The sequence below is a fragment of the Elgaria multicarinata genome, chromosome 23 (genome assembly GCF_023053635.1).
Source record: "Elgaria multicarinata webbii isolate HBS135686 ecotype San Diego chromosome 23, rElgMul1.1.pri, whole genome shotgun sequence".
Taxonomy (NCBI): Eukaryota; Metazoa; Chordata; class Lepidosauria; order Squamata; family Anguidae; genus Elgaria; species Elgaria multicarinata.
The window spans coordinates 2,353,939-2,364,176 of NC_086193.1; the positions used below are offsets into that span (position 1 = coordinate 2,353,939).

General features: G+C 53.5%; 1 protein-coding gene across 1 annotated transcript in view; it reads right to left on the bottom strand.

Moving 5' to 3' along the window:
• LOC134413152 (protein-lysine 6-oxidase-like) overlaps window positions 1-8,531 on the bottom strand; it is a 16,622-nt gene extending 8,091 nt beyond the window's left edge. The window contains exons 1-5 of the mRNA XM_063147282.1: window positions 7,787-8,531; window positions 4,738-4,846; window positions 1,824-1,961; window positions 555-711; window positions 159-254 (exon numbers count right to left, since the gene is read on the bottom strand). Of these exons, the coding sequence (XP_063003352.1) occupies window positions 159-254; window positions 555-711; window positions 1,824-1,961; window positions 4,738-4,846; window positions 7,787-8,531 (1,245 nt within the window). The remainder of the gene's footprint in view (window positions 1-158; window positions 255-554; window positions 712-1,823; window positions 1,962-4,737; window positions 4,847-7,786) is intronic.
• Between the last annotated feature and the right edge of the window lie 1,707 nt (window positions 8,532-10,238).

The following is a 10,238-nucleotide window of genomic DNA, read 5'->3' on the forward strand; positions in this document are numbered from 1 at the left end:
ACAAAGGACACCTGTTGAAATTCCCTTTGCAATGCAACTGTTAAAGATACAGGAGCCCTGTCCTCCTTTCCATAGGGTCACCCTAACGGGCTGGAAATTGATTCCACACCCACCCACCTTCCTTTTCCGGCGGCTTAGAATGTGGCTGTCCCCTGTACCTTGAGGATATAATTCCCGGGAGGGACATCCGTAATGTCAATCCATTGGCAGTCGATATTGGCGTGGTACGTGTCGTAACAGCCGGGCCCAAGACCCTAGAGGGCGAACGAGATTGCATCGCCTTGAGTAGGTCGTTCAAACAGGGAAAAAAGAGCCATCTCGCACGGCATGCGTGCAGCACCCTCCCCCACCGGAGTTGCCAACTGATCACAAAACACAACGTCCTGTGCTCCTCCTGTGCATTGAACGGCAGCCAGACCTGAAGAGGGAGGTTTCCTGGTGCAGGACGCCGGGCACGATCACCGGCTAATATCCATGCATCGAAGTGCTGTTAAAGGCACAGGAGCAGGGGCTGATTAAGAAGTTGGCAACCCGGACCTTCCACCACCCCGCACCTGGGTGTGAGCCGTGCAGGCGTATCGCCTCCGGACCCCCGCGTCGCAGGACGTGTCCTCTAGACAGAAGCTGGCTTTGTGCCCCTCGGCCACTTTCTTGTGGGACACGGCGTCCAAAAGGTCATAGTTGCTGAAGGCGTCCATGCTGTGGAAATGCCTGAAATAGGATTATTATATTATTGTTACTAGTGTGAAGCTCATGTACTCGGCATGGGCATGTTTTAGCCCTCAGTGTCCTCTCTGCAGAGGGGCTGATGAATAATGCAAACGTGCCTCATGCATAGCGAATCTCTCCTCCGAAATTTGCATGCGGCTGGGCCCCTCCCCTCCCTCCCTCCCTCCCTTACGGGCTCTGATTGGCTACCCCTGTCCCCTACTCCCCCTCCCTGCTGGTGGTGACAGCCCAGCTGCGCGGCTGCGCCCGGGTCCCGCCTTCACGCCACATTCATTGGCTGAGCAGGGCTGTCCGTCACACCGCTGGAGGAGGGGCGCGGAGGAAATTAATTGCTATTAAAAGTCGCGCTCCGAACGTCTTCGGGCTTGCAAAATTTTCTGCGTACCTGCACTGCTTGAGCTTCCGTTTAAAACAAACACGAGCAAAATTGGTGTGGTATATCTTGAATAATAAGCTTTACATTACTGTATTCTTATTATTATAATAGCATCATGACCATCTCTCTTTTCTTTCTTATGGCGTTTTTTCTGGACGGACTTGACGGGCTTTGCCCATCCATCTTTGACTGATTCAGGAACTTCCTGACTATTGAACACGTTCTCAGAATCTAGAATCACCCCCTTTCTCTACGGGCCAAAGCCCTACCACGATCTCAGTGGCCCTCTTCAAGCTGCGAAAGATAAAGCGAGAGGCTAGTCCTCATTGTTCCGGGCTGATTTGAACGGGAACAGAGGAAGCTGTCTGATATGAGTCAGGCGATTGACATAGCTAACGCCGTATTGTCCACGCTCAGTAGGGTCTCCAGGGTTTCACCCAGGGGGTTCTTTCGCTTCAAGCTGCTAAAACTAAAGCAGGATTCTAGTCCTCATCGTTCAGGCAGGGTTTTTTTTTCCAGAGCCCTTCCTGGAGATTCCAGGGATCGAATCCAGGACCTTTAGGCTCTTTTATGGACCTACAGAGCCTCCGAAAAGTAAGAAAGAGACCTCCTTGCTCACGCAGGCTTGTTGGTAACTCGAACCCAGAAGTCAAGATCATGTCCTGAGACTAACCAGGTAGAGGAGTCCGGTTCAGAAGGAGGCGCTCGGATTACTTACTGGTGGCAGCTGTGCCACTCCCACGCGTGCTGCGGCTTCACCGGGAGGAAGTCGGCCGTCCCTTGGTTCTTGACTCGTTGGGGGAAACGAAGAAGAACCCGGTAGCCAATTTTGCTCACCCCTGGTCTGTAGGCAGATCTACGGGAAAGAGCAGAAAGGGGTTTCCTGACCTGGCCTTCCAGAAATCATGCACTGCCGAGTGCGTCATTAAAAGGCAGGAAACACTTTCAGCTACAACTGATGAAATTTAATAGGGATAAATGCCAAGTTCTACATTTAGGAAATAGAAACCCAAGGCACAGTTACAAGATGGGGGATGCTTGGCTCAGCAATACTACAAACGAGAAGGAGCTTGGAATTGTTGTAGATCGCAAGCTGAATAGGAGCCAACAGTGCGATAGGGCTGCAAGAAAGGCAAATGCTATTTTGGGCTGCATTAATAGAAGTAGAGCTTCCAAATCACGTGAGGTCCTGGTTCCTCTCTATTCGGCCCTGGTTAGGCCTCATCTAGAGTATTGCGTCCAGTTCTGGGCTCCACAATTCAAGAAGGACGCAGACAAGCTGGAGCGTGTTCAGAGGAGGGCAACCAGGATGATCAGGGGTCTGGAAACAAAGCCCTATGAAGAGAGACTGAAAGAACTGGGCATGTTTAGCCTGGAGAAGAGAAGATGGAGGGGAGACATGATAGCACTCTTCAAATACTTAAAAGGTTGTCACATAGAGGAGGGCCAGGATCTCTTCTCAATCCTCCCAGAGTGCAGGACACAGAATAACGGGCTCAAGTTAAAGGAAGCCAGATTCCGGCTAGACATCAGGAAAAACTTCCTGACTGTTAGAGCAGTGCGACGGTGGAATCAGTGACCAAGGGAGGTTGTGGGCTCTCCCACACTAGAGGCCTTCAAGAGGCAGCTGGACAACCATCTGTCAGGGATGCTTTAGGGTGGATTCCTGCATTGAGCAGGGGGTTGGACTCGATGGCCTTGTAGGCCCCTTCCAACTCTGCTATTCTATGATTCTATGGTTCTATGTCCCCCTCCCCTCAAAAAGCTTCTCTGACATGGAATTGGGCCCCAGGGCGAAAAAGGCCCCTGGCCGCTGCGTTTCTACCCACAGGCGGGACGTCCCCCCATCGTCTTCCTCCAGGCCTCTCCCGCACTTTGCAACCTTTAACACACTTTCCCCCCGCTAACGAGGAAAGCCTGGTATTATTTAGAAACGGCGGGGTGAGAGTCTCGTGTAATTGCGCAATCCCGGTATACCACAGCGCCATCTAGCCGCTGCATAATGAAACACATCGAAAGAAAAACTGTCGTGGGGGGGAAAGCATGTGTAAAAGGACCGTTTTTCATCCCACAAAGAGTCCGGAAGCGGAAGCCTCACATGGAAATGCCTTCTGACCCCAAGGAAAGGACGATCGGAGCTTTGCGCGTAGGATCCCAACCTTCCCCCAGACTTGGGGGAACTCCGCACACCCGGCCGGGGGATTTCTTTTGCTCATTTGACAAAAGATGGGAGCTTGAAAAAAGCGGAGTTGGAATTCTTGGGGGTGGCAGAGAGGAATAAAGAGCCCGTTCATGGAAGAGCAAACGGAGGAGGCCATGACCCTTCTGTATAACCCTATCCTGGGAAGACAGACGGCTTTGTTTGGGTGTTTACAAGAAACACAGTCCTTTCAAACCACCCCGTCCGGCATTTTGCATTTTTCCAAGCTAGAATCAATTAGCAACAGCGAAGTTTGCTGTTCTGGACAGCCTTGGGGCAGGGCCAAAGCAAGCAGGGGGCATGGGACGCACCCCGCCCCACTCAAAAAATTCCACGGCGAAAGCCTCCATATTGGAACGCCAGTTCTGTCCTTCCTTGATCCTGGTTGGGGATTCGTTGGCAGACGTGTCTTTTCATCCAGGGAAGTCTACGCTCCTCACAAACATCCGTCAGCGGACCGTCGGCCTCTGCTTGCTAACATGAACGCAAGGGTCAATACCAGAATCGAGGCGGACTCAGCACGGGGATGGAGTGGAAACTTACAACCTCCTGCACTCCTGGGATAATAAAGGGCACTAGCCAGTGGTATTCCTGCACGGAGTATAGAACCATAAAATAGTAGAGTTGGGAGGGTCTATGAGGGCATCTAGTCCAACCCCCTGCTCAATGCAGGAATCTACTTTAAAGCATACCTGATAGACAGCTGTCCAGCTGCCTCTTGATGGCCTCTAGTGTGGGAGAGCCCACCACCTCCCTAGGTAACTGGTTCCATTGTCGTGCCGCTCTAACAGTCAGGAAGTTTTTCCTGATGTCCAGCTGGAATCTGGCTTCCTGTAACTTGAGCCCGTTATTCCGTGTCCTGCACTCTGGGAGGATCGAGAAGAGATCCTGGCCCACCTCTGTGTGACAACCTTTCAAGTATTTGAAGAGTGCTATCCTGTCTTCGCTCAATCTTCTCTTCTCCAGGCTAAACATGCCCAGTTCTTTCAGTCTCTCTTCATAGGGCTTTGTTTCCAGACCCCTGATCAACCTGGTTGCCCTCTTCTGAACACGCTCCAGCTTGTCTGCGTCCTTCTTGAATTGTGGAGCCCAGAACTGGACGCAATACTCTAGATGAGGCCCAACCACGGCCGAATAGAGAGGAACCAGGACCTCACGCGATTTGGAAGCTATACTTCTATTAATGCAGCCCAAAATAGCATTTCCCTTTCTTGCAGCCATATCGCACAATGAGAGGACAGCATTCATCACGCGTTTCTGACAGCTGCAACTCTTTCTATATAAAAAAAGCGAGAGCAAAGAACCACTCCTGCCCATCTGGATTGGGACCCTGCAGGGAGGGAGGCGTTCAAGGCGCCATATCACACTGACTTCCCCCCCTGCGTGCACCTGAACGATGAGTAAAGCAAACGTCCGACTTTGCGCGGCCTACCTCGCAAGGCAGTTTTCTTCGGCTGCACATTCCAAGGCATACAGCTGGACCCGCTGGATGTAGGTGGAGGCTTGGATGAAATACGGATCCGGGATTAAGTCCGGCAGGCCTGGGAGGAAGAAGGGAGTGGGGGGGAGAAACAGGAGCGTGAGACAGACGGGGAAAGTTTCACATGCAGAACTAGACACTCAAAATTACGCTCTGTAGAGTCTTGGTAATTTTGCCCTCCCTCTTCAGATCCTCCTGGATTTTGCCCAGATTTTGGGGATGGAAAATTGGCTTATTCGCACCTTGAGGCACCCGTGCAAGCAGGAGGCTGAGGGGAGACCTGATAGAGGTGTACAAAACTATGCCTGGTACGGAGAATGCAGACAGGGAGACATTTTTCTCCCTCTCTCAAAATACTAGAACCCATTGGGGTGATCCCATGAAGCTGATGGGTGGGACATCCAGGTAAAATAAAAGGAAGGACTTCTTTATATAACACAGTTAAACTGTGGAACTCGCTACCACAAGATGTAGTGATGGCCACCCATTTGGATGGCTTTAAAGGGGGGTTGGATAAATTCCTGGAGGGAAAGGCTGTCTAGGGCTACTAGCCCTGATGGTTGTGTGCTGTCTCCAGTATTCGAGGCGGTAAGCCTGTGTGCACCAGTTGCTGGGGAACATGGGTAGGAGGGTGCTGTTGCACCGTGTCCTGCTTCGTTGGTCCTTGGCCGACGGCTGGTTGGCCACTGTGAGAACAGAGTGCTGGACTAGATGGACCCTTGGTCTGATCCAGCATCAGGGCTCTTTTTATGTTCTTATCTCCGTAGATTGAACCCCCATGGACAGCGGGATGCTAGCGCCTAGAAGTTTTGCTTTTTACCTCCTCCCTCCTGATCACCTTTCCTCTTGTGCTGTGTCTTTTTGGTTATAAGCTATTCATCTTTGCAAGCTGCTCTTGAGCCCGTTATTTTTCCTGATGTCCAGCTGGAATCTTGCTTCCTGTAACTTGAGCCCGTTATTCCATGTCCTGCACTCTGGGAGGATCGAGAAGAGATCCTGGCCCTCCTCTGTGGGACAACCTTTCAAGTATTCGAAGAGTGCTCTCATGTCTCCCCTCAATCTTCTCTTCTCCAGGCTAAATACGCCCAGGTCTTTCAGTCTCTCTTCATAGGTCTCTGTTCATCCTGGTTGCCCTCCTCTGAACATGCTCCAGCTTGTCTGCTTCCCTCTCAAATTGTGGAGCCCAGAACTGGACGCAGTACTCTAGATGAGGCCTAACCAGGGCCGAACAGAGAGGAACCAGGACCTCATGTGATTTGGAAGCTCTACTTCTATTAACGCAGCCCAAAATAGCATTTGCCTTTCTTGCAGCCCTGTCACGCTGTTGGCTCCTATTCAGCTTGTGATCTACAACAATTCCAAGATCCTTCTCGTTTGTAGTATCGCTGAGCCAAGTATCCCCCATCTTGTAACTGTGCATTTGGTTTCTATTTCCTAGATGTAGAACTTGGCATTTATCCTTATTAAATTTCATCCTGTTGTTCTCAGCCCAGCGCTCCAGCCTATCAAGATCACTTTAGAGTTTGCTTCTGTCTTCCAGGGTATTAGCTATCCCACACAATTTTGTGTCATCTGCAAATTGGATCAGCGTTCCCTGCACCTCCTGTCCAAGTCATTAATAAAAATGTTGAAGAGCCCTGGGCCCAGGACTGAGCCCTGCGGTGCCCCATTCATTACCTCCCCCAGTCTACATCCACATGTACACCCACTCCAAAGTTTTTTTTTTTGGTAGTTTTAATTTTAGCTCTTCTCAAAGTTCTTTTTTATTGTTGCAAATTTTGATGGTTTTAAACTGTTGCACCCGGCACGGATGGCTTTATTTTTAAAAGCAGATTGGGCGGTATATAATTGTGAATAATAACAACATCAATAAGGTAAATCAATCCATAAACTCCTGCCTCCAGCCTCCCAACACTCTTCCACAGAAAGAGTCCCATAATCTGAGTTGCCCTGAATTGCCCAGGAAATTATTCTTTTACCTGAGCGCTCAAATCCTGCTATACGGGGCTGCAAGTAAAGGGTGCCTCTGAGCACGAACAGAAAGACCTCTCCCCTCACACATAGCCAGGTTTGAAAAAGAAGGACTTTGCCAAAGCAAACATATCATAGGATAAGAACGGAGGGAAATAACGGGTTAATAACGAGACAGCTTCGGCTATCGGGCGGTATAAAAATGCAATAAATAAATAAACAAATAAAGAACAGGAAACAGAGAGTATGAAGAAATGCACAATTCTAGCAATGAAGATGTAAACTTATTCATACCTGATCCAGATTTAGGGGTGAGAAATGAGGTAGCCAAGTTTGCAAAAAGATGCCAATTTATTTAGGATGGTTAAAAGGAAAAAGAGATTACAAAGAGTTCTCTCCAAACCGGGGCGTTGAAACGGCAAACGCAGTTCAGTGTGAGAGAGCGTTAAGCAATGTATGTTTGGGGTGTGTGTGTGGAATCCCGACGCCACATATACACGCTGATGGGATTTGAGCTGGTGGCGGCGGACCGAGAAACAGATCTCAGTGAAAACGCGGTCACAGGTGCGGCTGCTGCGAAAAAGGCAAATTCATAGAATCATAGAATAGCAGAGTTGGAAGGGGCCTACAAGGCCATCTAGTCCAACCCCCTGCTCAGTGCAGGAATCCACCCTAAAGCATCCCTGACAGATGGTTGTCCAGCTGCCTCTTGTGCATAATTCGAACACAGATTGAAAAAAACGACGCCTTGACCGTACTTGGAAGACTGTGCTCAGTTGTCTTGGAGGAGATTGTAGAGTTGGGAAAAGGGCAAAAGGACAGCGCAAACTATGGAACTCGCCGCCACAAGATGTAGTGACCGCCGCCAAATTTGGACGGCTTTGAAAAGGGGGTTTGGGCAAATCCATTGAGAAGGCCCCCAGGAGTTACGAGCCCGGATGGCTCTGCATTACCTGAGTTTCCCCATTAAGTGGGTTTCACCGGACTGCCCCCCACCCCCTGCTCCCAGATCTGGCACCCTGCAACTCACCATGATGAAAGTAGCTGGTCCCGTAGCCTGGCCTCCTGTCGCTGGCGCCGGGCCCGGAGCGGGACCCGGCATTGGGGTAGATGTTGTAGAAGACGCTGTTCCCACTGCGGGAGGGGTTCCGGGGGTCGTCCCCCGCTGAACCCCCGTAGTCCCGGGGGCCCCTTGACGGCTGAAGGGGTACGGGCGCCCCCTCGATCTCGTTGACCCCCGGATCCGTCCAGCCTCCGCCCCCCCAGGCCGAGGCGCCGCTTCCTTGGGTGACCCCCCACCCTCTGGGAAAGGGGGGCTGGGACCCGGAGGCGTTGCGCCCCCCGTTCCCTCGAGGGGCGCTCCCGGCCCCGCTCGGGAGGAGGGGGGCGGCTTGGGGGTTCCTTGGGCTAGGGGACCCCCCCACCTCGACCCGGGGAGGGACCCCGGCGCCCGAGCCGTCCTCTTCGCCCCCAGGGGGCGCCCTCGCCTGGACGGCGCGGCTGCTGGGGGATCCCGGGGGCCACCGCGGAGGAGCCGCCGCCGTCGCCGCGGCGGCGCTGAGATAGAGGCTCTGCCCGGCGCGGCCGCCCCCTCCGGGCGGCTGGAAGCGGGCGGCGCTGTTGAGCAGGCTGAAGAAGCGGCCGCCGCTCTGCCAGCGGAGCCGCTGCCGCCAGGCGGGCTCCGCCGCCGAGCCGTCGGGGCGCGTCAGCAGCAGCAGCGGCGGCAGCAGCAGCAGCAGCACCGGGGGCCGGGACCGGCGGCGCTGCGGGGCCATGGCGAGCCGGGCTCCAATGCGCGGCGGCGGGCGGCGGCGGCGGGGTGCCCTCCGGGGCCGCGGGGGGCGGGGGACGGGGGCGGGGGACGGGACGGCGCCGCCCCGGAGAGGAGGAGGAGAGGGATCCCCCCCCACACGGTCCTCCCCAGCCCCCGGAGCGCAGCAGGCCACCGCGGGATCCAAGGCTGGGGCTCTCCCGACCCCTCCCTCCGGGGGGGGGCGCGCGCCTCTTTCTTTCTTTCTTCTCCATCCTTCCCCCTCTGCCTCAGTTTCCCTCCAGGCGCCTGCCTTCTCTCTCTCCCCCTAATGGGGAAAAAGGTTCTGCCTCAGTTTCCCTCCAGGTGCCCTTCGTTCCTTCCTTCCTTCCTTCCTTCCTTCCCCCTCTGCCTCAGTTTCCCTCCAGGTGCCTGCCTTCTCTCTCTCTCCCCCTCCCTTTTCTGCCTCAGTTTCCCTCCAGGTGCCCTCCCTCCCTTCCTTCCTCCCTCCCTTCCTTCTGTCCTTCTCCATCCTTCCCCCTCTGCCTCAGTTTCCCTCCAGGTGCCTGCCTTCTCTTTCCTGTCCCTCTGTTTCAATTTCTTCCAGGTGTATGTTCTCTCTCTCCCCCCTTCCTTTCTTTTCTGCCTCAGTTTCCCTCCAGGTGCCCGCCCTCCCTCCCTCCCTCCCTCCCTCCCTTCCTTCCTTCCTTCCTTCTGTCCTTCTCCATCCTTCCCCCTCTGCCTCAGTTTCCCTCCAGGTGCCTGCCTTCTCTTTCCTGTCCCTCTGTTTCAATTTCTTCCAGTTATATGTTCTCTCTCCCCCCCCTTCCTTTCTTTTCTGCCTCAGTTTCCCTCCAGGTGCCCTTCCTTCCTTCCTTCCTTCCACTGCCATCCTTCCCCCCTCTGCCTCAGTTTCCCCCCAGGCACTTGCCTTTACATTCTCTGCCAGGGCTTCATCCCAAGTCCTGACCAGGAGTCCAGAAGTATTCCAGGTCAAGTCCTTCCTCCCGGCACGAATAGAGCTAGCAGACTGAGATCGCCCTTGGCAGATCCGGCATCTTCTCACAGGCGATCACCTTCCTTGAAAGGTCCCTGACTCCCGGACCCCCCTCCCCTCGGGGCCACAGCATGAGCCTTTAAAGAGAGAGAGAGAGAGAGAGAGAGAGATTTGGATAAGGAAGAAGCACAGCTATGATTGTTCATTGATTATTGTTGAATAGATTTGTATACCACGGACCATATTTTAAAATATCTCTCAGCAGTGTGGAAAACTCCACCTCTTGAATTTCTGCCTGTCAGGGAAATGTTGATGTCAAAGGGAGGGGACGGGGAGAGAAGCCGGGCGCTTTACGCCTTGCCATTGGGTCTAACCCAAGCTTTCCTTCTCGTGGAAACGTATAGAGTTGGGTCCATATTCTGCAAGGGCTCAGTTTGCGGGAGGTCCCTCTGCCCGATTTCGGGGGGTCCCAGCTCCTCTTCCGCCGTTCAAACGAGGCGACCCGAATGGGGTGACTCTCTCCGGACTCTCTGTGTAGCGTTTTTTCAGAGGGGTCGGAGGGGCTGCGGTCAGAAATGGGGCGGGGAAATTGACATCCGCAGGTGATCCGGCATAAACCTGGATCCATCCTCTCTGTGCTCTTCCCATTTTGTGAGCAGTCTAAGCAAGGTCTTCATGGTCCTGCCCCTTCATGGTACACACCTCAGAACCTCAGAAGAGCCCTGCTGGATCTGG